At 46.4% G+C, this 26,112-nt stretch overlaps 1 protein-coding gene across 10 annotated transcripts in view; it reads left to right on the forward strand.

Moving 5' to 3' along the window:
- The window catches only part of LOC113245263 (GON-4-like protein), a 63,425-nt gene that overhangs the window by 21,516 nt on the left and 15,797 nt on the right, over nt 1-26,112 (forward strand). For 8 of the 10 annotated variants that reach the window (XM_044379202.3, XM_044379199.3, XM_026485186.4 and 5 more), the window contains 12 exons: nt 2,314-2,364; nt 2,688-2,783; nt 3,533-3,652; nt 4,394-4,564; nt 8,288-8,480; nt 13,393-13,494; nt 18,547-18,587; nt 19,180-19,283; nt 21,670-21,868; nt 22,349-22,435; nt 23,594-23,762; nt 25,020-25,164. In XM_044379202.3, the coding sequence (XP_044235137.2) occupies nt 2,314-2,364; nt 2,688-2,783; nt 3,533-3,652; nt 4,394-4,564; nt 8,288-8,480; nt 13,393-13,494; nt 18,547-18,587; nt 19,180-19,283; nt 21,670-21,868; nt 22,349-22,435; nt 23,594-23,762; nt 25,020-25,164 (1,478 nt within the window). The remainder of the gene's footprint in view (nt 1-2,313; nt 2,365-2,687; nt 2,784-3,532; nt 3,653-4,393; nt 4,565-8,287; nt 8,481-13,392; nt 13,495-18,546; nt 18,588-19,179; nt 19,284-21,669; nt 21,869-22,348; nt 22,436-23,593; nt 23,763-25,019; nt 25,165-26,112) is intronic. The other 2 variants (XM_044379200.3, XM_048225102.2) reach the window with 1 other exon arrangement.

The following is a 26,112-nucleotide window of genomic DNA, read 5'->3' on the forward strand; positions in this document are numbered from 1 at the left end:
CCGGCAGTGGTCCTGAGGCGGTCTGGTTTATCTCTGATAGGGAGGGAGATTCGCCTGACGGACCCAAAATGTGTGTTGCTTTTGTCCTTTTGTCTGGGTCTGTTCTTTGCAGCCCCATAGAAGAAACAAGTCTGTTCCTCTTCCACATGACCTTTCCTCTAGTACAAGGAAACTAGTATGTCTTTTCTGTAATATTCTTTTGTTGCTGAGCGTCCCCCAGCTTTTTCTCGGTCTTCACATGACAAGAGTCTGAGTACATCCACCAATCTGATCCTTTTCTTCCGAATGTGCCTAGTTTGTCCATATCCTTTGAAAAGCCTGCCTGACGTGGAATTCCTGCTCCAGATGTGGTTGGACTGTATGGACCGAAGCTAGGGACCGTGAGCCCAGGACCGCACTGGCTGTTTTTGACAGCCACATTGTATTCTTTTATCCAATCGGCCAAGTCTGGCCGTAGAAAGTGAAATTTCATCTTTCTCCGGAAATTACGTAATCTTCACAAATGAGCATATATGGTAGCTTTGATGGAAGCAGCCATCAGTGAGACGAAGTTGTATGAAGTCTCCTGACACACAGAGTATAAGTAACAGTAATTCCTTATTTGATCTGGAAATAAACAAAGAGATCCAGATCAGGCTCTGGATTGTACTTACTGACCATGAGTAAATGCACAGAAGCTGGACAAGCCGACTACAGTTTACGTGGGAGAGCGGGGTTGAAGTTCCAGACTCTTGCTTTCTGATGCTCAGTAGGCTGACTGGAGCACACTCCCAGCCACCGCTCGCTTTCCCGGCGGGTTGGCTACTAGTAGGGAACCTGACTGATTCAGACACAAACGTGGGAAGGGGTGTGGACCTGTATCCCATCGTTCCCTTCACCCTGTATTGGACATGACTCAACAGAATGAGACAAGTGGCTGGAACGTGGCAGGGCGAAGGACATGTGGAGAGCCTAAGGCTCCTTGTGGAGACAGAACCCAGTGGCCTGTTGGATTTTATTCATAACATAACTCATTGGGTCACCTTAAATGATCAAGAAATTATACATTCCAGGGGCATTTTTTTTGTTAGCAGCATGTAAGGTCCTTAAAAAAAATTTTTAAAAACATTTCGCCCCAACTCTGTTATTTTATTATTTATTTACTAATTTTTTAAAAAAATATTTACTTATTTGACAGAGAGAGAGCACATGCAGGTAGAGGGAGAGGGGAGAGTGGCAGGCCGAGGCAGAGAGAAGCAGGCTCCCTGAGCAGGGAGCCTGACGTGGGGCTCGATCCTAGAACCCTGGGATCATGGCCTGAGCCGAAGGCAGACGCTTAACCGAATGGGCCACCCAGGTGCCCCTATTTACTTACTTTTTAAAGATTTTATTTTATTTGTTTCAGAGAGAGAGAGAGAGAGCGCACGAGTTGGGTAGAGAGGCAGAGGGAGAGGGAGACTCAGACTCCCCATTGAGTAGAGAGCCCAACATGGGCTGGATCCCAGGACCCTGAGATCATGACCTGAACTGAAGTCAGATACTTAACTGACTGAGCCAGCCAGGTGCCCCCCAACTCTGTTATTTTAAAACATATAAGAAGTTGACATAATTCTACAGTGAATCTGTATTCCATTTAGATTTAACAGCTGTAAAATTTTGCCATATTTGCTTTGTATCTCTGTATCTATCCCTTGTTTTTTTTTCCTGTACTATTTGAATATAAGTTGAGGACAACTTGATACTTCACCCCTAAATCCTTCCGTAAGAACTGGTCATGGCTGGCTGTCGGGATGCATAACTTACGGTGGATTTATGTAACTGATTAAAAAAATACTAACGTCCAAAGGTTAGTATTACCTACAATATCTTAGGTGTGTGCTATTATAGTTTACAAATAGTTTTCAAATTCATTGTTCCGTGTGAACACAAGTTGTGATATAAAGTAGATGAGACAGGGGCACCTGGCTGGCTCAGTGGGTAGAGTGTGTGACTCTTGATCTTGGGGTTGTGAGTTCGAGCCCCATGGTGGGGGTAGAGTTTACTTAAAAAGTAGTAATAAAGTAGGTAAGACAGGTGCTTTCTCTATTTTATGGATAACACAGGGTTTTAACCAGCTTTACAGCAGAAATGCTAATGATGGAAATAGATTCTTCTCTCCTTTTCTTCTGGCAAATTCTGACAGATATTGGAGAGTGTCCCTCGGGTAATTAACACCCCCTCCATCACTGCAGCCGCACGTTAGGTCCATGGCTTTCTGTGATGGTGAAGAGGAGGTAGAAATGAAAACCCATCCACGTCAGGTAAGAGAACATAATTATTTATCTTTGTTGGTAGGTAATTCCAACATGGAATATTTCACCAATTAAGAAGGCCAATGAAATTAAGGTAAACTTGGAAGAGGTAATTCTTACTTTTTTCCAGAAAGACTTCATCAGTTTTGAAACCTATACCTCCTTTCTATTTGTTAATTTTGGGGGGATCTGTCTTCTTGTTTTAATTCGATCCTTGTTTTTTCCTCTCCATTCCTGTCAGGTCTGACCCTCATGCTAGAGATCTCTTTAACCCCTGCCTCTCACCACTTGCTTTACCTGATCATTGTGCTCTTAGAGTTTGTTTTTCCTTGCTCTGCTTTCTTCCTCTTATTCTCCGAATACGTGTGGTCTGTGTTTCCTGTTACTTCATTTCTTTCTGTAATTGTACTTACGTAGCCTCCTCAGTTTGTGGATATCCAGCTGGAAGACGACGATTCCTCGGATGAGGAGTACCAGCCAGACGACGAAGAGGAAGACGAGACGGCTGAGGAGGTCAGTGGCTCCCTTGTGAGTGTTAGTTGCGAATCTGGAAGAATTGGGCTCTGTGAAGCTTCCTTAGTGTCTTCACCTGTTCCGTAGATAATGGACACAGTTCTTCTCCCTGCTCATTTCTTTGCATGAGACCAGGACTGAGAGCTGTTTTCTCCTCTTCATACTCCCTTTGTGTTTTCGTTTTATATTGTGAAATAGCACACACGTGTAACACGCAGAACTGTGCCCAGAATAAATACTCAACAATACAGCTTCTGTCATTATAAGGCGATGGTCTGAAGCTCCCTCCAAAGTCCTTAAACGTAGTGCGGCCAGTGCACCCCTTGGGCTCTTCTCTTTGTAGCTCTGTTGCCGGCGTGTGCGGCACCACACACCCCAGTCCTGTTCTGTACCGTCTCTGAGCCTGGACAGTTGTGTCTGGCTTTTTTATTTTCTTTGTTTCATTGTTAATCCTTCGTGGTTTGTCGACACTGTTGCTAATGGCTGCACTTTACTCATTTTCATTGCTGGGCGATACTTTGTTTCTTAGTGTATTTGACTTGTTTTCAAAAGGATTTTAAACCATTGTCTTGCCCTTCCGATGAGGAGGGCAATCTGATCTCTGTGGTCACTGTAGAATATTAAACTTCTATTTAAGTTTTATTTTCTCCTACTTTGACTAAATTGGTTCATTTTCTTGAGATATTTCAGACTCAGTGGGGATGAGGCAAGGGCAGAAATTTGGAAACTGAACCGGATTTGTTTCTTAGAGTTTGTTGGAAAGTGATGTTGAGAGCACCGCTTCGTCTCCACGGGGGGCGAAGAAGTCCAGGTTGAGGCAATCTTCCGAGATGACTGAGACCGATGAGGAGGGGGGCATGCTGTCAGAGGTGAGTCTGTGTCGTACAGAGGAGATGAGGGAGAGGGGACTGAAGTAGGCTGGCTGGCTGTCTCCTTTACCACCACTGCCTTCCTGGTCCTTGTTGCTGCTTACAACTGTTCGGGTTTCAAAGTCCTTTAAGTTGGGGCGCCTGGGTGGCGCAGTTGGTGAGCATCTGACTCTTGCTTTCAGCTCGGGTCGTGATCTCAGGGTGAGATTGAGGCTGTGTCAGGCTCTGCGCTCAGCAGCGAGTCTGTCTGCCCCTCCCTCCGCTTGTGTGCATGCTCGCGCTCTCAATAAATAAATAAATAAATAAATAAATAAATAAATGAAATTAAACAAACAGAACAAAGTCCTTTAAGTGAGTGAACAGTTGACAGGAAAAGTGGGGCTCCTCAGGGGGAGAGCGCTTTTCTGAGTTCTCATTAAGGAGCAAATACTAGTGATGAGTGGTTTCTTTTCTACCTTTGTCTTCTTTGTGATATCGTCCTGAAGCCATTTTTATTAGATTTCCCACTCTTGGTAACCTAAGTAGCATCCTGTTGGCTACATTGGAAATAAGCTAGAACCTGATTAGATTAATATATTTGATGATGCTTTTGTTTTTCTGGAGCTCTGGACTGGAAGAGGAAAATCCCTGACGCAGGAAAGATGAGCTCCTCTCCCCCGGCCTTTTTTTTTTTTTCTCCTTTTCCTCCTTCTTTCTTTCTCCTCTCCTCTAATTTTTTAACATAGTTGCCTTTTTAATCAGGCTGAGAAAGTCACCGCACCTGCCATCAGGCACATCAGTGCTGAGGTGGTGCCCATGGGGCCCCCGCCTCCCCCAAAGCCCAAGCAGACCAGGGACAGTGCTTTCATGGAGAAGTTGCACGCAGTAGATGAGGAGCTGGCTTCCAGTCCCGTCTGCATGGACTCTTTCCAGGTAAACAGTATAACTAAATCACTGCGAAAGTCAAATGGAGGAATGTCGTTGTTCAGGTCGGGAAGGGAGACGGGAAGACACTGAGTTCTGGTAAATAAGTAAGAGTCATGGAAATGCAGGTCTTTGATACTCTGGTTCGTGCTGTTTTATTTTGAGAGTTGCAGCTCCTAGGGAAGGAATAAGGTATGTGATGGACAGCATTTTAAAATGTGGAACACGGGGACAGCCTTCCACCGGATCCCCTAGATTGTAACCTTTAGTACAGTTGCTCTATTGTTCCTGCCGCTTTCTCTGTCTGTACGTGTACTGGTTTACCTTAGTCACTTCACAGTATGTTGCAGTCATGATGCTCTTTCACCCCTAAACACTGTAGCATTTATTTTCTAAAAATGAGGGCATTCAGTTTTGAAGTCATATTATCTAATCTATAAAGTCCTTTTTTAGATTTTACCAGATGTCCCAGTAACGCCCTTTCTAGAAAAAGAAACATTTTCCCTGATGCAGGATCCAGTCCACATAGGGTCTTGTCTCCTGGCATGTTTTTGTTTTCATTTTTAAAGTAATCTCTGTGCCCAGTGTGGGGCTCAAACTCACGACTCTGAGATCAGGAGTCATGTGCTCTCCTCAGTGACTGGCCACGTGCCCCTTGTAGCATCCTTTAACCTGGGACAGTTTCTCAGTATTTGTCTTTCATAACCTTGGCATCTTTGACCTGTATAGTCTATTATTTTACAGAATGTTCCTCAACTTAGATTATTCTGCTGTTTCATCATAATTAGATTCAGGTTGTGCACTTTTGGCACAAGCACCACGGAATCGACATGTCCTTCCCAGTGCCTCTCATCACCTCTGTTGTGTGAATTGGGATCACGTGGTTATGGTGATGTCTGCTTAACTTCCTCATTACGAAGCTATTTCTCCTTGTTACACTCACTAATATGTATCTTACGGGGATATCCTTTGAGGCCAAATGTCTTTTCCCACTAACTTTAGCACCCATTGCTTATTCTTGCTTGAAAAGTCATGACTGTGGTCACTGTCAGTTGATGAGTTTCTAAATCCCACCATTTGGCCAGTTTGTTTGAATGTTTTGGATTTTCTCCACCAGTCTTGTAGGTTAGTAAAAGATATGTCTGTCCAAAAATTTTAAAAGAGAATATTGAGTGGAACGCTCCTGAAAGAGTCATTTAATCTAATCACCGTGCTTCGGGGTGAGTAAATAGTGTGAGGGAGTAATAGTGTTTTGTATAAACACTTATTCATACATGTCCCAAATGATGGAAGTCAGGGAATAACTGTACAAGACAGAAGGGTCTTTCCTCTTGGAGAGAGAGATGCCACAAACAAACGATTTCAGGTGGTGGTAAGTGCTATGGCTAAATAAAAGCGGAGAAGTCAGGTAATGCCCACCAGAGTGCTTCCATAGGATCACCAGAAGCGGCCTCCTTGGGCGCCTGGCTGGCTCAGTCAGTGGAGCACCTGACTCTTGGTCTTGGGGTTGTGAGTTCGAGCCCTATGTTGGGTGTAGAGATTATTTAAAAATAAAATCTTAAAAAAAAAAAGACCTTGAGGAGGAGACATTTGAGCTGAGATCTGAATTAGAAGGAGCCGTGCATCGAAACGATTTGGGGAAAAGTGTCCCATACAGAGGAGAGAGTACATTCACAGTCCCCAAGATGGGAACAGAATTGTCATGGGTAAGGGACAGAAACGAGCTGAAGCCTGGGGACCATGGAGAGAGGAGTAGGGGTGAGGACAGAGAGCTGGGTAGGAGCTAGGTCATGAGGGTCTTGGAAATGTGATAAGGAGTTTAGATTTTATTTCACAATTGAAAAGCTTTGTGTGATTTTTTTTAAAAAAGATTTTATTTATTTATTTGACAGAGAGAGAGACAGCCAGCGAGAGAGGGAACACAAGCAGGGGGAGTGGGAGAGGAAGAAGCAGGCTCATAGAGGATGAGCCTGATGTGGGGCTCCATCCCAGAATGCCGGGATCACTCCCTGAGCTGAAGGCAGACGCTTAACCACTGTGCCACCCAGGCGCCCCTTTGTATGATATTTTCTGATTGACGTTAAACACTTCCCTTTGGTTAAGGCGTGGGCAGCACTCTGTAGGAGAGCGAGGGAGGAAACCAAGTAGTCTGTTAGTAGATGGCTGCAGTCGTCCAGGGAGTACTTCCTGAAGTCCCTATCCAAATTCCAGCTGCTTTTTTTTTTTGGCAGAAATTGATAGGCTTATCCTGAAATTCACATGGAAATGCAAGGGACCCAGAATAGCTAAAACAATCTTGAGAAAACAAGTTGGAGGTCTATACTTCCTGATTTCAAAATTTATTACAAAGTTACAGTAATCAATCAACACAGGTTGGTATTGGCATAAGAATAGTCCTATGGATCAATGGAATAGAATCAAGAGTCCAGAAATAAATCCTTAGTTTATGGTCAGCTGGTTTTTGACAAGTATGCCAAGATCAGTAATGGTGCCAGAGTAATCTTTTCAGCAGATGGTGCTGGGACACCTGGAACTCCACATCCAAAAGTATAAAGTACCCTTACCTCACACCAAATAGAAAACTTAATGCAAAATAGATCATTGACCTAAATATGAGAGCTAAAAGTATAAAACTCTTAGAGGAAAACATAGGAGTAGTGGGCCTTGTATCCATAATATATAAAGAACTCTTCAACCCAACAATGAAAAGACAGCCCCAAAATGGGCAAAGGATATGAATAGATCGTTCTCTGAAGAAGACCTACACATGGCCAGGAAGTGTGTGAAAAGATGCTCAACATCATTAGTCATTAGAAAATTGCAGATGAAAAGCACAAGATACCACTTCCCACCCACTCGGCTGGCTTAATAAAAGGATGGACAGTAAAAGTCTTGGCAGGGTGTGGAGGAAGGTAGAACCCTCACATGCTGCTGGTGGGAACGTGAAATGGTGCGGCCACTTGGGAAGAGGGTTTGGTGGTTCCTCAGAAAGTTAACCGTAGTGACTGTATGGCTCCAGGGGAACTAAAAACATACAGCCAAGTAAAAACGAGTCCACAAATGTTCTTGGTGGCATTACTCAATAAACTTTCCCGAAGTGGAAACAACACAGATTTCCCTCACCTGATAAATGGACACACCGAAGTGTAGATGGGCTGTCGTTATGCAGTGAGAAGGAGTGAGGCACTGACGCACGCCACGCGCGGGCGAACTCTGAAAATGTCACGCTAAGTAAAAAGCCAGGGACAAAAGGCCACATACTGTAGGATTCCATGTGTGTAACATGTCCAGCCTAAGGAAATCTGTGGACACAGAAAGTATATGAGTGGTTGTCAGGGTCAGGGAACAGGGGAGAATGGGGAACGACTCCTAATGGGATCGGGGTTTCTGTTAGGGGTGAGGAAATGTTCTGGAATTAGATACTGGTGATGGCCCTTCAGCTCTGTGAATGCAGTAAAATGCACTCAGTTGTACACTTTAAAAGGATGAATTTTATGGTATGTAAATTGTATCTTAGTAAAGCTGCTATAAATGTTTCTGAAATGTTGGTTTTAAAACTGATGTCATTGTCCTTAAAGTTTCTCAAAGAATAAGAACCCCAAGTTGTTTAGGAAAGAGACGTGATTTAAGCCAGGAAGAGGAGGGTGCCGGTCGAGGAGGCCTGAGGAGGGTTGGAGAGTCGGGAAGCACCAGGCGCTGAGTGACATGTGTTATCCCTTCTTTGTTGGCAAGCCCATGGATGACAGCCTCATTGCGTTCCGGACCCGCTCTAAGATGCCTCTGAAAGACGTTCCCCTGGGGCAGCTAGAGGCAGAGCTCCGGGCTCCAGACATCACCCCAGACATGTATGACCCCAATACAGCAGACGACGAGGACTGGAAGGTGTGGCTGGGGGGGCTCATGAACGATGATGTGGGAAATGAGGGTAAGTGGGGCCCTTGGCATTTTCTACCTCCCTTGTCCGTTTTCTCTGTGGTAAAATTTTCGTTAGAAGCTTAAAGGAAGGGGGTGTTTTTGGTTAACTGAATTTAATTGTATGTCACTTAGAATATTCTTTAAATCAGTAGTTAAGTCTCCTTCTTTTTTGGGTTACGAATCTTTGAGGACAGTTGGCCCACATTACGTTAGTCTCCGGCGTTCAGTGTGTGACGCGACGTGTGCACGCGGTGCCGTGCTCCCAGCACGCAGCTGCCGTCTTGCACACATCGCTGTTACAGTACCACGGACTCTCTGCCTTACGGCGTGCTGGTTACGGATCCTTTGGGGAATCTTCTGAATGCGAAGAATTGTCCGCTGAAACGTAAATGCAGAAATAGTTTTATATATGATTTCATGCGAGTGCGGTGACTCGCTTGAAGACTCGTCTCAGTTAAGGGTCTTCGTAATGCACGTGGAAGAGCGTTAGCCGTCACCGTGCTGAACCAGAGTCGCTAGACTTTGGGGAGGGCAGGGGAATCTGCTGTAACAGGGCTTCCTTCCATCTCTAGAGCTGGCATCTCTGCTCCTTTTTGTCACTCAGTTCCATCCTCAGACCTGTTTTTTCCCTGTGGTCATAAGCACACCATCTATGTTGTGCTTCGTCTCCCCATCAGAAGGACTCTGTGCTGTAGGGTTCACTTCGAAAAATCCAGAGGAACTCCTCAGATTGGCTTGGTGTGGTCACAGGTCCACTGTCTCGGTGCTGTGTGGTATTAGGGGAGACGCTCGCAGCGTGGAGTCCTGTGATTGGCGGCACCCACGGGAACAGCGTGGTTGCAGGAGGCAGTTACCCAGAGGACGAGGTCATATTTCCACAAGTCGGGGAGGAGCATTGCTCAGACAGAAACAGTGTTGACTGCCGGCTCCAGGGTGGAGAATCCCTGCTACAACCCGTATGCTTTTAGACTGTAACTTACTGCTTCAGTCTGGAGAGAGAAATGTTACGGAAGTTGTCTTTGGGGGATCTTTTGTGTATCATAGTGGAAGTCGGGCATCATTGCTCATTTTGTGCAATAACTGTCTGTGGATTTACAGGATGCAAGAGATCACCTTTGTTTATGGTGATTCCTGATGATGTCACATTCTTTTGATGGAATCAGGGAAATTTTGTTCTTGTGGTTTCTTTTTGACCTTTTGGTGGAGAGTGATCAGAATATTCTTTTTAGCTGTGTCATGGAAGACTCACACTTTTTAAAAAAAATGTAATTACATACAAGCTGCAGAGCACATCTTTATTCTTTTCCCTGTCTTCTAAGAACAGCTACATGGGATTTGTATGTTGAAAAGAGTAATGCTTTAAGATAAATAGGAGAGGTATGGTTTCAATGGAAATAGACTGGGTAAACATGTAATGCGCAGGTTAGGCTAGCAGTAAGTCAGCACAAGTGAATGAAACAGTAAGTCTTGAATAATATACCTTATGGAGCTATTCATTATATGATCCATGGCTCAGCGATAGTTTGTCACTCTCCTTTTACGAGACATTGTGCTAAGATCATGAGAGATAAAGCATAATCATTATGTCAGAGATTAAAACGCCCATGAGTGGTGCCTGGTCCATCGTTAGATGCACAATACATTTCAGATGAATGACGTTGAATCAACTTAGATATGCCATAAAAGTGGCATAAATGCCGTTCCAAGGTTTTGTCGGAGGGAGAGAGCATTCCTGTTTAGGGTGTTTCAGAGGCAGCTCTATGAAAGACGTGGTAATTGACCTGGGCCTTTGAAGGGTGTTTGACAGCAGTGCTGGTGAGGAGAGGAGGTGTTAGGAGAGCACTGTCCTCCGAGGAGTCTTCCAGTCTCTGCATTGTAACTATAGGAACAGTACAGGGTTGGTGGGAAGAAATCAAATACTGTAGAAAGAAAACTGTGAACACCCCTCCCCACGATGACAGTTTCATGATCCAGAGGGATCACACATTGTTTTCATGGATTTTTTTTGGGGGGGGGATTTATAAATCTCTTGATGTTTGTTTATCGACACTTTGTTTTTCTACCAACCCACCCCAGGTTCCATGACACCAAGGCTCAGAGCCTCTGCAGAAGGGTACAAACAGGGGCACTTGTAGTTCTATCCATTTCGCAAAAATCTCTGAGAATTTTGCGTTGCCCTGTGTTGCAGAATCAGTTTGTTAGGCTGCTAGGATTTGAGGCAAGTTTAATGTTCTAGGAAGGTGTCGCATGGAAGGAAGGCTCAGGGATAGAAAGCATTTGTTAAGTGGATATGACTCTTCATAAGCAAGCTCTGCGTCTTTTTTCCTTAGGCCTAAGCTAAGACACAGTCTTGAACTAAGGCAGTTCCTCGTGGCTTTATCCGCAGTGGCAGCTCATGCCTGATTTTCCCTGATTTCGCTCGGTGTAGCTGAAAGAGCTGAGAGGGTGGCAGTTGAGGAGGAAAGGCCAGGCAGAGCCTTGGGCGTCAGGAGTTTGGGAGCCCGAGGCAGCGCTGCTCCTGGTTTCATCCCTAGAACCCGACTCAGAGTCCAGGAGTGGGATGGTGTGCGTGCTGGCTTGTGTTAGTTAACGATACAGATTCCAGGGCCTCACCTGTCACTGAGTCAGAATCTTCAGTGGCTGTGGTCTAGGGATCTAATTCTTATGCATCCTAAATATTGGAAACTGCTGGTCTGGGAGGCGTGAGCATGTGTGATCAGAGTGGACTGAGAAAGTGGAATGATGGTTAGCAGGGAGGGTGACAGTCCTCTTTTTTTAAAACTGTATTTGTTGTTGGTGGTGGTTACATATTAGGATGGATTTAAAAAAGAGAGCACAAAGCCAGTGAGTAGGGACGGTGTGGGCCCTGTGTACCAGCTGACCTACTGAGTGCTGAGAGACGGGAACGGCGCTAGACACAGATCGCAGAGCCGCACGCCCGCCAGACGCTGGTCTCTTTTGTAGCATCGCGTGGCTGTTCTCCCATGTTCCTACTACCATCTGATGTGCATGGTATTAAAATGAGAATCTCATTTGCCAAAAGTGACTGGAAGGCTTCACTGAGGTGCACGGCAAGCTGAGGTCAGCTGGGTGGACGCCGGCCTTGTTAATCAGTCAGGAGTGAGAGGGCGTATTCCACCACCAAGGACTTAACAGCTAAGAACTCCGAAGAAGCCTTCCTGAATGACTTTCCAGCGTGTGCGGCAAACGGGTGCTCAGAATAGGGGCCGACCCGTTTGTGTGGCGTGGGCAGAAGCTGCCTGTTGTGGTTCTTGCACGCGAACAGATGGGGCTCCAAACCCATGCACGCTCCCCATAGGTCGGAGCTCTTCCCGGAGCTTTCATCGTTTGGCGTGTTTGTGCAGAGCCTGCCTTGAAGACGCTGACAGAGGAGGTGCTATAGAGATGGGGAAGACAGGATTCCATTCGGAAGGATTTGAAGAGTTTTTATTGGGAACATAAATGCACAAATGGATGAAAAAGACTGACATTTAAATAGCTATATTATAAATGATGCCAATTAATATATTATAACCTGAGTGTAAATGCGGAGTGAAAGACATCAGGTTAGATTGGGGCTAATCAGTACAGGTTTTCCAGTGATCATGAATCAAAATTGTGTGTATATATTTTTATTTTTAATGAAGGATACTCATTTATTACAAAAAAATGAAAATATGATGGAAGGGTACAGAGAGGAAAATATTCATCTTAATGCTTTGTAGTCATTCTCTGTGTACTCAACCAAGCACCTGTGCACCTCAGTAATTGTTCCCATGAAGGGGTCATACTGCGTTTGCGGCTTGCGTCTTTTACTTAACAGAATTCAGACAATTTTCCACTGTCACACTTACAGACTACCTCTCCCATTTAATGGCTACACAGTAGTAAGGAGTTTAGTTATTCCCGTTTGGCCGACTTTCCTTTTTTTTTTTTTTTTTTAAGATTTTTATTCATTTATTAGAGAGAGGGAGGGAGTGGGGGGAGAGGCAGAAGGAGAAGCAGACTCCCCGCCAAGCGAGGTGCCCGATCCCAGGACCTGAGCTGAAGGCAGACCCCTGACCGTGGAGCCACCCAGGAGCTCCTGTTTTTTTGTTTTAATTCAGCTCCTCGGTTGTACTAGCCCCAGTCCGAGTTCTCAAGTGCCGCCTGTTCCTGGAGCTGCCGTCACCGTGCTAGGCACGTGCAGGACACTTCCATCGGCACCGAGTGGTCCTCCAGACAGCACTTACCTACTAAGGCTGTCTTGGAACTTCATAACATAAACCACCTTATAACGAACAGTTGGGTAATTCAGTGACTCCTTCACAGCTTTTATCTAGGAGTCATAGCATCGATACCAGAGAAACACGCTATTTCTTCTGTGCCCTAACAAAGCAACTGTTTATTCTTTTTGTGTATTCTTAGTGATTTCCGAGTCTTACTGTAGGGATGTAACTTCTCACACAGGGGATTATTGTGTGTTTCTGTTGTGTTATACTTGGTCCTGCACATTCACATTTTGCGTGTATATACTGTTTTATACTAAGGCATCGGAATTAGAGTCATTCCCTAGTCGTTGGGAATTAGAGTCCTCTTTTTTTCACTATCAGTGCCTTTGTATGTGTAGTTTTACAAAAGTATTATTTTCATGAGGTGCACTAGTCAAAGTGGGGTTGCTGAGATAAATTATGTGTTCAGTTTTCTGGCTTTTGCTGCATTTTGGCAGATTCGAGTCTTTTTTGAAGGAAGGAGAGAACTTGGCTGACTGGAGAGACTAGGTGGGATGTGTCAGCTATGGGAAATGAGCTGTGCAAACACACTGGGGAGAAAAATAAGTTATTTAAAAACTTTATTGGAAAATCTTAGAGTGCTGAAAATCTTACATTTTCATCCGTGGGAGGAGTTCGGAGCGGGGACTAAGTGTCTCCGTATTTCCCTAGACGAGGCCGATGACGACGACGATCCGGAATACAACTTCCTGGAAGACCTTGACGAGCCCGACACAGAGGATTTCCGCACCGACCGGGCCGTGAGGATCACCAGTGAGTCTGTTGACGAGCAGTCTTGCTCTTCACTGCCCCACGTCTACCTTTGTTTACTTTGTAGAATTTGGAGGGTGAAGTTTGCAGCCCATTCAGGTCGAGACATTTAAGCTTGTACCCATTTATTTCTGTAACTCTTTAAATTTATGTATGTATTGAGGAAGCCTGTCAGTCATTCACTTACACGTCCCACAGTCCTGCCCTCAGTCCGGTATGTGGCGGGGGTTGCACCTGTGATATCAAAATGAATAAGGCATGGCCTGCGCCCTGTAGGACCTCAGCTCAAGTAGGGGACACAAACAGACAAAGTTAAAATACAACGTGATAGGTGCTGTAATGGCTTGTGTATACGGTTCCTAGTGCCTGAAAGAGGGTGTGATCTCCGGTCGGATGGTGTACGGTAGGCTGGGTGGGCTGGCGAAGGACTCACACGGTGAGATGTTTTATCTCAGTTTTGAAGGAGAAATAAGTTTTGGGTGAGGGTCACATGGCTGGCTCAGTCGGTAGACCGTGCAACTCTTGATCTTGGGTCTGTGAGTTCGAGCCCCATGTTGGGTGTGGAGATTATGTTTATTTTAAAAATAAAATCTTTAAAAAAGAAAGAAGAAATTTTGGGTGGATATTGCAAATAGGCAGAAGACTACCCGCCAACCACGGATGCGTGGAAGAACAGTATCATGCTTGGAAAATGTGAGTCTCTTGGTTATGGAACTGTGAGTGTGCGGTGGTAGAAAGGTAAGCAGCGTTCGGGTCCTGGAGAACCTTGAATTTGAAGTTTGCTCTGTCAAAAAGAAGAGCTCAGTTTTTGGTGGGAAATCAATAGGAGCTGATCTGGATTTTAGAGATACTACTTTGCTTTAACACCAATTTAATCTGTTAATTTCATGGGTAGAAAGAGCAAGATTGGAGGCATGGAAAAGAGTTGAATGACTTGACGTGGTTTGAGTTGTTTAAAAAATTACTTCATTGGCTATGTTGCCAATGATAGAAAACGTATGTTTCAGAAAGTATTGATTTTTTAGTTTTTATTTTTAATAAATAAATAAATAAATAAATAAATTATGTTTAAAAAGATTTTATTTATTTATTTGACACAGAGAGAGGGAGTGAGCACCAGCAGGGAGTAGTGGCAGAGGGAGAAACAGGCCCCCCGCTGAGCAGGGAGCCCAATGCGGGGCTCGATCCCGGGACCCCGGGATCATGACCTGAGCCCAAGGCAGAGGCTTAACCAACTGAGCCACCCAGGCATCCCAGAAAGTATCGATTTTTACTGAGTGTGTGTGTGACCCTGACCTGGAATAGCATACCCAGCATGGTGAAGGTGGGATGCCGGCTTCATGAGCACGCAGACACACTTCCTGTGATCTGCGTAGACAGCGCCGCTGTCCGTGCGGAGAGAACCACGCAGACACGGTCCTTTAGGACTGTCGTTCTAGTCCGTTGCTTTATTTCCGCTTTCATCTTGTTTTTGGGATTAGAATGCCATTTCCTTTATGAAGATCTTCTCTTGTTTGCTATGTGAGGACAATTAAGGTTAGAGTAAGTGTTGAAAGGAATCAGTGTAGGACGAAAAGGCTTGAGGATTTAGGCCTTGAGAAAACTGGAGGGTCTGGGAAAGTATGAGAAAAGTCCAGGAGGTCTAGTGTCAGAAACCAAGGGCAGGTTCTGCGAAGGAGCATCTGCTCTGCCGACGCTGGGAACGAAGCGCGTCTGCTGGAAGCCGGGAGCTAGATCTCATTTCGGCTTGGCTCCCGTCCTGGAGTGCGTTTACCTTCCTTATTTGTCTGTCCGTCTCTTTCTTCGCGTTACAGGTCGTTTCTCAGGAAGACCCTCCCCAGTGAGCACGTTTCTTCCCGCTTTGCACCCCACACCCGTCGGTGCTCTCTTTGTAGTGCGCGCCTCTCTCCTGGTTGCTCAGACCCTGTCCGTCGTCTCCCCTGGCCTGCGAGCTTCTCGGCGAGCCCGTGCTGTTGGTGGTCCTAGCGTCAGGTTTTGGCCAAATAGGGACCTTTTCTGGGATGCCTGAACGAAGGGCCATCCTTTCTTGTCGTAGGGTTCTGTGATCATACGTAAAAACTGGGATGGAATTCCAGTTTTGTTCCCACCCCTTGTCCTCTTGTGTCTTATGCTATCATATTATCCCTATGAGCTGACTTCTCCTTACGCGGACAAAAATTTAAAAATAAAAAAAAAAGCATAGAATCGTAGAGTTTGGAAAGCTTTCTGTGCTCCTGTGTTTTTAGCTTCTCTGTGTCTGGGTGACCTCCAGTGCCCGGGGCTTGTCAGTCCTGAAGGCAGCATGTCCTCATCTTGAGCACCTCCTTAACTAACATTTTCCTTACTGAACCGACGAGTACTTGTGATGTATTCCTGTTTGTCCTTTGTTCCTACAAAATGTAATTTACTCCCAAGCATGCATAGTAAAAGGTGTTCCTTTCCCTTTGTTTTTTCTTTGCTGTGCCAAACATACTGAGTTTCTTCAGTTCTCCAAACACAGTACTTTCCAGACCTCTCACTACCCCAGCCATCATCCTTTGGATTCTGGCCTTTATTTTTTTACTTAAATTTTTTTAAGCAGGCTCCGTGCCCAGTGTGGAACCTAGTGTGGGGCTTGAACTCACGACCCTGAGATCAAGACCTGAGCTGAGATCAAGAGTTGGTCACCTAACCGACTGAGCCACCCAGGCATCCCTGGCTTTTATTTTTTTATAAGCATTTCTCCCATTATATTTTTTTTTATGGAACTTCTAAAATTCATAGGAGAGTTGAAAGCCTTGTACACTGAACACCCATACACCTGCCACCTAGTTTCTGTAAGTAACTTCTAATATATCTGCTTTATAATGTGGCTCATCACCCGTCTCTCTGTCCGTCTGTGAATCTGTGTGGGCTTTTCTCATGCACTTCGGAGAGGCTTGCAAATAGCAGCATACTTCACTCCTAAACATTTCAGCATATGCCTATCATTCATTCGGGCTCAATATTTATCTACAGTTTCTCTTTTAGGTAAATTTATGCACAGTGTATTACACACGTTTAGTGCACCATTCAGTGAGTCCGGCTGTGCTTCTGCCTGTGTAACCAAACCCCTATGGGAATATGGAACTGTCACCCCAGAAAGCTCCCTCAGGCCCCTTCCGAATCATTCCCCTCACCATCCTCCCTGAGGCAACCGCTGTTCTGGGTTTTTTCTCTAACAGATCGGATTTGCCTGCTTTAGAACTTCATGTAAATGCAGTATGCGCTCTCTCCTCTAGAGCTTTCAGCATAAAGTTTTTGAGATTCATCTGTACTGACACATATCACTACTTTTCCCCCTTTTATTCTGAGTGGGATTCCATTGTATAAACATACCAGTTTATCTTTTCTTAAATCTATTCTCAGGTGTTGATGGATACCTGGGTGTTTCTAATTTTTGTTTATCTTGAATAAAGCTGCTCAGAACTTTCTTGTGCAAACCTTTCCTGGACAGATGTTTCCTTTCTCTTGTGTCAGCTGTCCAGGAGAGGAATCACTGGCCAGAGGGGAGATGTATGTTTAGTTTTATAAGAAATCGCCAGATTTTTTCCAAAGTGGATTTCCATTTTACCTTCTCATCAGAATTTTATTTGCTCTACATCTTCACCAGCATTTCGATTTTAGTTTTTTATTGTTTTTTTAAAGATTTTATTTATTTATTTGACAGAGAGAGCCAGTGAGAGGGGAACACAAGCAGGGGGAGTAGTAGAGGGAGAAGCAAGCTCCAGCGGAGGAGCCCGATGTGGGGCTCGGTCCCAGGATCTTGGGATCACACCCTGAGCCGAAGGCAATTGCTTAACGACTGAGCTATCCAGGAGCCCCTCGATTTTAGCTTTTTAATGCCCTCTTAAGAAGGGCTTTTGCAGGGGCACCTGGGTGGCTCAGTCGTTAAGCGTCTGCCTTCGGCTCAGGGTGTGATCCCAGCGTTCTGGGATCAAGCCCCACATCGGGCTCCTCCGCTGGGAGCCCGCTTCTTCCTCTCCCACTCCCCCTGCTTGTGTTCCCTCTCTCGCTGGCTGTCTCTCTCTCTGTCAAATAAATAAGTAAAATCTTAAAAAAAAAAAAAGGGGCTTTTGCAGAAAAGATCACCAATAGGTCTGGGTCCTCTGGACGTGGTCTGAGACTATGCTAGTTCTGTGACAGGCTTGCCTTCATGGATACTTGTGCTGTTTTGAGTAGCTGTGTCATATTGAACTTGAGGTCAGCCAAAACATTCAGATCTTTTTCAGATTTTTTTGAGCAATTTCATGTTTTTGTGCACTTAAGAGACTGATTTTTTAAATCCTAAATGTAAGACTTTAAATTTGTCCCATTAAGTTTCATCCACTTAATTTGAGAAAACATGGAATTTTGAATCTGTCATCAGTTGGTCTAGCAATCCCTGTTGACTTTATATGATTTACAGATGGGTAAGTGTGTTTTTGGGTCTTCTAGGTTATCGATGGAGTTGCTTTGTAGTTCCTGGAGACTTCTCTCGTGACTCCCGTTCAGTAGGCTAGGCCAGCAAGCTATGAATTATCCTTGTTGGGAAATCATCTGGCTCACATTTCCTGCATTCTCCCCATTGGGACTTTAGCTTCTAGAGAGTGAGACTGTTAGTTTTGTTTTTTGTTTTTTCTGTTTTTTTTATAGAAAGGGTGGGGGGTGCTGGTGAAGGGGTGGGGAGGGAGAGAGGGAGAGGAGAGAGAGAATCTTAAACAGGCTCCATGCTCAGCACGATACCCCATGTGGGGCTTGATCTCACGACCCTGAGGTCATGACCCAAGCCGAAATCAAGAGTCAGATACTTAACCGACTGAGCCATCCAGGTGCCCCGTGAGACTGTTAGCTCTGTCCTGTGTCCCCTAGCATCTAGAACAGGGCTTGAGGCATAGTTGGGAGTCAGTAAATGTGTTTGAATGAACAGATGACAGATAGATGTGAAGGTTTTGTCAGATGTCTTGCTGGAAACAAGACGCAGTGTCTCTGTGGAATTCCCGCATATGGGAACGTGAGATGGACCTGGACCAACAACGCCGTTTGGCTTCTTTTCAGAGAAGGAGGTGAATGAACTGATGGAAGAACTGTTCGAAACCGTGAGTAGTGATGTGGACCGGGAGCTCGGGATGGTGGAGTGGCCTCTCCAGCTCGCTCTGTCCTCTGCTTCCAAGCCCCCTCCCTCCACAAGGCTGGTTTGGCCAAGTCAGTTCACCTTTCAGCCCTCTTGGGAGTGGATGTAGTGGGAGGGGAGTTTTGCTCGCTAATACGCTTTGATTGTCCATACGTAGGTGATTCTTAGTAAAATTCTCCTCGCAAACTTTGGATGGCCTCGCCAGCCATATTCAGTGCGTCCTTAAAGATGGCAAATTAGTTTTTGGATTATTCTGGGCACAGATAGTTACCTTTCTCATAAACTTGTCTCTTGAAAGATAGTTCTGATCATTCTTAGTTATCTGTGCTCTGTCTTCACCATTTCAAGTGGCTGATTCAGAGACCGTGTTCCTCATAATAGTCGGCCGTGTGCAGGACTGCGGGTGCCCTGAAGCGGGAAAGGTCTTGAGGCGCTCTTTCTGCGTGCCAGCATTGCTAGCGCCCTGTAGACTATAGTCTTCACTTTCCCTTCTCACTGCTGGGGGGACTGCCTCACGCCCCTTCCCCAGGGTCACCCTCCTTCCCCTGTGCCCTCAGTTCCAAGACGAGATGGGGCTCTCCAACGTGGAAGATGACGGCCCAGAGGAGGAGGAGCGCGCGGCTGAGCCCCGGCCCAGCTTCAACACCCCTCAAGCCCTGCGGTAGGCTAGCCAGACGTTGCGGTGCGGAATGGGGGAAGAGTGGGTTCAGCTTCCCGTCGCTGCGTGCCCACGGTTGCTGGTGGGGGGACGCGCGGCCCCGTGGGGCGTGCGGTCTCCGGGAGGAAGTCTCCTTGTCATGGGGCGGTGCAGCTGCAGACCAGGCTGCGTCTGTTTGGGAAGGGAGAGAAAGCAGCAGCTGGCTTCCGTAGCAGCTTCTCCAGGTGAGCGGTGCTGGAGAGGTGTGAGGACCCTGTGGCCAGCCACAGAAACCACCACTTTTGCAAGAGCCCGTGGGTCCCTTTGTTCTCCTCGTTGGCCACTGGTGTCGGGTAAATGTTAACGCACGTTCGTCAGGCACCGTGGTGGCATTGAGCCGACCGGAAGCCTCTGCAGTCTGAAGTAGACGTCCCGCCCTCTTCACACAAGGCCGGCACTTCCGTTTCTCCACCCAGGAAGTGGAGGCTTTCATTTTTGCCCTGTTCATGCGACGGGCTTGTGTAATCCACTTGTATCTTCCCGAGCTGTTATCCATTCTGAGTAGCGGTCACGTGGGCAGGTGACTGGCTAGCTAGCGGTCTGGGCCCCGCACCGCGGATGGAGCAGAGCAAAGCTGGGAGACCCACGGCCTCCGCTAGTCCTGTGTTTTCACAGCCTGACCTAAATGGAGAGCTTGGGAGCCCCCCGAAAGCCAGGCCTTCAGGGAACGTGCAGTTTAGTAGGAAAGCAAGGTATGCCAACCATTGTGTAACAGCCGGGAATAGAGTTCATACTGCAGTAGAATAAACACCGTGATGGAATCACAACAGGATTTCAGGATCCCCCACCCCCGTTTTGTTTTGGCTTTGTTGAGGAATAATTGACAAGTTGTAAGACATCGAAAGAGTGCTCCCTGGTGATTTGATGCAGGGAAACATTGTGAACGGGTCCCCCCATCGAGTTAGTTAACATTGTCGCCTCACATATTTCCTTTCTGGGGGGAAACGTTTTCAAGATTTCTGAGTCTTTATTTGACCCACTTACTGCAAGCCATATTTCATAGTTCACTTGATCTATAAACGTACTTCGATTCCACTAATAAACTCTGTGTATGAATTCTTTAGATTTGGGATTTATAGAACCTCTTTAAAACCCTGGTTAAAGACCAGCTGTCTCTGGCGCTCGCTCAGTTCATCTGCACGGGCTGCTGCCCCTTCCCATTCAGCCAAAACTGCAAACCTGGTTTAGTCTTTGACTAAGTGAGAGATCACGGGGAGAGTGAGCCATCTGTGTCCCTCTTATCAGCCAGCTAAGTAATATTTCATAAAACCAGGGGCAGGCTCTTTGTGCTTTGTCTACTTTTTTCATGTTTCTGTTTCTCTGTTGCTCTGCTAGGAGCACAGATAATGGAGAGTTTTCTGTTCTCGGTAAACATTGTACAGAGGACTCTCCTTGTCTTTAGGTTTTTACCCTGTGCATGCCCACACTCACAGTAAATACTGCAAAAGGACACATAATCTTTATCTGCAGAGGCTGTAGAAAAGTTATCATTTAACTGTTGTTACAATATAGAGGATTTCATGAAATAGGATATCCTGCTGGTTGTACCTGCTTGAGCTGGTCTGTCCTGATCACATAGGGTATCAGCTCGCCCATAGTCCCTTGAGTGTCCTGCTCTGCCCCAGAACTAGGCTGTGAGCTAGGTATGTGGATGCTTGCTTCAGTACTGGCCGGTCTCTCTCCAGAGGCAGGGGTGGGCGGGTGGGTTAGACAGCTGAGAGGAGGGGTGCGGAGGGGCTACAAGAGGATATACTCACAGTGGGAGCCAGCTTCTCACTGTCCTTCCCAGCTGTCCTGTGTTTCAGTGTATCCCCCTCTTGCTTCATACTAACTCTTTAAATTTTTTAAAAAAGGAAGGCAGGGCAGCCTAAGCGGATGGGAGTGGCAGGAGGGCAGAAGCTGGACCTGGGGTGGGGTCATGGGCAGATTAGGGAACAAATGCTGGACTTGGAGAAGCTCTTGGAGGAGATCCTCTGTCACCGTTGGGAACACGTTCAGGGTACTGTGGGTGATGAGTTCTTCCCGTTGGCTCTTTGACTGCTTTGTTATCCAGACATTTCTCTGCTCCTAGAGTTTTGTTTAATTTCTCCTTCGTTTGTGTGTTACTTAGAAGACTGATTATAGAAGAATGGGGGGGTGGGGACAGGGCAATTCAGAGCTATCTTATTTGCATTTATGCTAACAACTTTGCGGAAAGATTTGGATAGGCTAGGAGTTTGTTGGCTAGAGTGGGATGTCGGGATTAGCAGAAGATGGAAGTATTCAGACTCTTAGCCACCGTCAGGAGGCGTCGGGTGTGTTGCGAGCCTAGGGAAATGTCCAAATTCGGTCGTCTCCCTCCCGGGGACAGGTTTGAGGAACCCCTGGCCAACTTGCTGAACGAGCAGCACCGCACAGTGAAGGAGCAGCTGGAGCAGCTGAAGATGAAGAAATCCTCAGGCCGGCAGCAGCAGGAGGTGGAGAGGGTGAAGCCCCAGCCTGAGAAGGTCCATCAGACGCTGACTCTGGACCCGGCGCAGAGGGGGCGCCTCCAGCAGCAGATGCAGCAGGTGAGGCCCCTCCGGGGACGGCAGGCCCAGCCTACCAGTTGTCCGAAAGTCAGAAACTGGTGCCTTGATGCCCGCTGAAATCATGGGGCCAGAAGATCTTCGCAGCGCGGAGGACCTTGGAAGGACATCATGTTGGTATCCTTACGGGCAGGCAAGAACGCAAATGCACGTAACGGTCCTCGTTTTCCAAGGTCACATTTTCCAGAGTCTTTGGTGATCCGTTCTGAATTTAACAGCCTCACTTGCTGGAGGAGTTCTAATTCCAGTCCCTCTGGTTTGAGGGTAAACTTCCTCTCGTTCTGTCATTTTGCTCAAGGGGAACAGATCTGAGAAATTCACACCAAGATATGGTGCCCATCTCCTAGTCTCTTTGGAAAGCAAAACGTGTGGTAACGTTGCAGACATCTTGGTAAGGTCTTCTGGGTGCTGGAAATGACAACATCGTAACGTGTCACCATGTTATTTTCTTTCCTTTCCCAGCATGTTCAGCTCTTGACGCAAATTCACCTCCTCGCCTCCTCCAACCCCAACCTCAGTTCGGAGGCCAGTACCACCAGGATATTTCTTGTAAGGTTCCAAGTATCCTTCACTCTAAAGACTTGGGCATCCGTTAGCTTGGGGGTCACTTCTCCTAGATGGTCACCCAGCACCACCTACATTTCCTCTTCTCTCCGGCATGTTCTAGCAGCTATTCCTGCGGCTTCCTGTGGCTTCCTGTGTTTGCTAAGAGAACATCAGCCTCTGACCCTGTGCGGGACCAGGGAGCGTAGCCGTTTCCTTAAGACTATTCCTCTGACTTTTTTATTGGGTACTCTTCCTCATCTGTTTTTTTTTTTTTTAAGGTTTTATTTATTTATTCATTATTTGGGAGAGAGAACGAGTGTGCACGAGCAGGATGAGGGGCAGAGGGACAGGGAGAAGCAGACTCCCCACCGAGCAAGGAGCCCGATGCGGGCCTCAGTCCTAGACCCTGAAATCATGACCTGAGCCAAAAGCAGGCACACAACTGACTGAGCCACCCAGGCACCCCTCCTCTTCCTCATCTTTAGACCCACCCTGACTTCTTAGGTTTTTGGTACTTCTGTTCTTTTTATTGAATTCATTATCCATTCATTAGGCTCAACATTAGTATTTTGTGTATAAAATTAATCTTGGTCATGGGGCACCTGGGTGGCTCAGTCGTTAAGTGTCTGCCTTTGGCTCAGGGCATGATCCCAGGGTCCTGGGATCGAGCCCCACATCAGGGAGCCTGCTGCTTCCTCTCCCGCTCCCCCTGCTTGTGTTCCCTCTCTCGCTGACTGTCTCTCTCTCTGTCAAATAAAATCTTTAAAAAAAATTTATCTTGGTCATGACATTTTTAAGTATTTTGGAGGAAGGGCTTTTACTTTTGAAATTTCCTAGGTGTTATTCAGAGAAACCAAAAGACAAAAAATTTTAACTGTTCTCACTCTTGAGAACCTTTATTCTAGGTGGGGAGCTAGACCATCCATCCGAAAGGCTGAGGAATAAGAACAGATGAGTGTATCATAAACAGAATCCCCGCATATCTGAGGACTCTGCAAAAGAGTAGTCTTAATGGAGTGATGTTAATTATGGAGGACCGAATGATGATTTTTATCTGTTTCTGTCCTCTAGCAGGAGGGACAGATTTCCCTTAGAGGCTGGTGAGGGTCGCCGGTAGTAAGTTTCTGGGGCTGAGGTCTCCTTTGTGCCCTGTCTCCTCAGAAAGAGCTGGGCACCTTCGCTCAGAGCTCTGTCGCACTCCACCAGTCCATTCCTGGCTTTCAGACCTTGTTCCAGCCCTGCAACCTGCTGGGGGCAATGCAGCTCATCGAAGACTTCAACACGCACGTCAGCATCGATTGGAGTCCTCGCAAAACCGTCAAGAAGACTGGTAGGGAACCCGTGTCCACTTCTGCTTTTTGCCTGCATTGAGAGGTGGGGGTCCTATCGCGAACCTCTCTTCCCAGGAGACAGAACATCTGTACTATCGTCCTTGGTCCCCACTGTCTGCGTTCCAGGAGGACGTGACAGTGTTTGGGCTTCCATGAGGGCTGGGACGTGGTCCTCGGCAGATGTGAGGGCGGGAAGCAGCAAGAGAGAGGCCAGTGGGGTCTGCGGAAGATGAAAGGCTCGTGGTCAAGTTTTTACTCTCTGCTTCATTAAGATACTTCTATTTCCCTTCATGGTTGTAGTGGTATCTCCATTTTGAATGAAATGTTGATTTGGGAATTAGGCACAAATTAGAGATGCTGTACATTGCCATTTTCAGTATTTTAAAGATTTGTGCAGGTTTGCTTTCTACTGTGCAGTTTTTAGTAGTTTTCGAGAAGACATTTGCTGTTCCCTTGAGCTGAATAATTGCTTCTGATTAGTTTCCTGGTTTAGCAGAGGAGCTGTGGTTTGAAATCCCTGACTCTTGCCGTTAGATTGAATATAGTTGAGTTCAAGTGCATTATGTTATAGACTCTGATCTGACGACTTTCTTAGCTCTGCAGTGGTAATGAAACCCTAACATCATGGCTTGGTAATGAATTACACATACAGTGTCCTGTGTTTTTCTTCTGGGGATATAAAAATACCATTTATGGAAGGAGAACTATGGATATAGTGGTGCTTTCCATGTCTGGAAAGGCAGACGTGCCTGAAATTGAGAGGCGTAGGCAGCAAGGCAGAAACGAGTGAGACTGAAATGCCTCGTTCCTTTTATGGTTTTTGTTCCCAACCCCAGGAGGAATCTGGGAGGACTTAATGAAAGTTAAGTAAGAATCAAATCAGATAAAGTCTAGAATACCAGATTTGTGAGGGAGACGAAAGGGGTTGGCATCTTATCCTGGAAGAAGGCAAGCATTGTTGCCGGTTCCGTCCCTTCCAAGGACTTCGGGGGAGGAGGCGGCCGTGTTTGCGCGCACGCTGTGTGCCAGGGCTCGTGCTGCTGAGGGAAGATGAGTGTGTCCGTGTTTAGTGGCACCGAGCAGGACTCCCCGTAGGCACATTGGGCTGAGGACGATGCTGGGAACTTCTGGGGGAGGGGAGGTGGGACACCGCCAGGAAGGGGAGCTCTAGCTAAATGCAGACATGCATTCAGAAGCTTTTGTGAAGCCCTCTTTTGTTCTAGAATTTCATTTACCACAGAATTGTTTCCTCACAGCAGACGAATTTCCCTGTTTGCCAAAACAAGTGGCTTGGATCCTGGCCACAAGCAAGGTTTTCATGTACCCAGAGCTGCTTCCAGTGTGTTCTCTGAAGGCGAAGAACCCCCAGGATAAGATTTTCTTCACCAAGGCCGAGGACAAGTAAGGGTTTGCTGTGGGGGAGCAGAAGCACCGAGGGCCCTGAGGAGAAGACCTAGTTCTTTCTCTTGAGCTCAGGGCAGTCAGGCACGTGTCACCCGGCACGGACACAGGAGACCGAAAGCCGAGCCGGAGGGCCGGGCGCAGCTCTGCGGCGTGTCTGCTCCAGCAGTGCTAGGCACTGCTCTTTTTGAGGAACAATGTAAACTTTTTGGAAACATTTTAACTTGTTTTTTTGCTTTTTTACTTTTTATAAAAACTAATCTCATAGTACTGGTAGAGGACATTTTTCAAAGGAAAAAATTTTTACCCATTATCCTAACCACCTCATGACAACAATTTTTCTTTCCTTCTTTCTTTCTTTTTTTTTTTTTTAAAGATTTTTTATTTATTTATTCGACAGATACAGAGACAGCCAGCGAGAGAGGGAACACAAGCAGGGGGAGTGGGAGAGGAAGAAGCAGGCTCATAGCGGAGGAGCCTGATGTGGGGCTCGATCCCATAACACCGGGATCACGCCCTGAGCCAAAGGCAGACGCTTAACCGCTGTGCCACCCAGGCGCCCCCTTCTTTCTTTCTTCCTTTCAATTTTAAGTAAGCTCCATGCCCAGCATGGGGCTTGAACTCACAACCCCAAGATCGAGAGTCACATGCTGTACTGACTGAGCCAGCCAGGTGCCCCCTTTGATTTTTCATATAATTACTGGCAATTTAAGTATAATTTTGTTTTGCTTATTTTGACCTAACACCGTGAAATCGTTTTTCTGTGCTCTGTGCTGGAGCGCTGTCCTTGCTCTCGTTGCTGTGGGCTGTCTTCTCAGGTGCTTCCACGGCCCTGGCACGGCCGTATTAGTGAGGCCTCAGCAAGGATCTTTGTGCATAGAGCTTTTGAAAGTCTTTTGAGTTTATCCCTTTGGGTAAGTTCTCAAGCGTGAGATTATTTGGTAAAGG

The sequence above is a fragment of the Ursus arctos genome, unplaced genomic scaffold, assembly GCF_023065955.2.
Source record: "Ursus arctos isolate Adak ecotype North America unplaced genomic scaffold, UrsArc2.0 scaffold_2, whole genome shotgun sequence".
Classification (NCBI taxonomy): Eukaryota; Metazoa; Chordata; class Mammalia; order Carnivora; family Ursidae; genus Ursus; species Ursus arctos.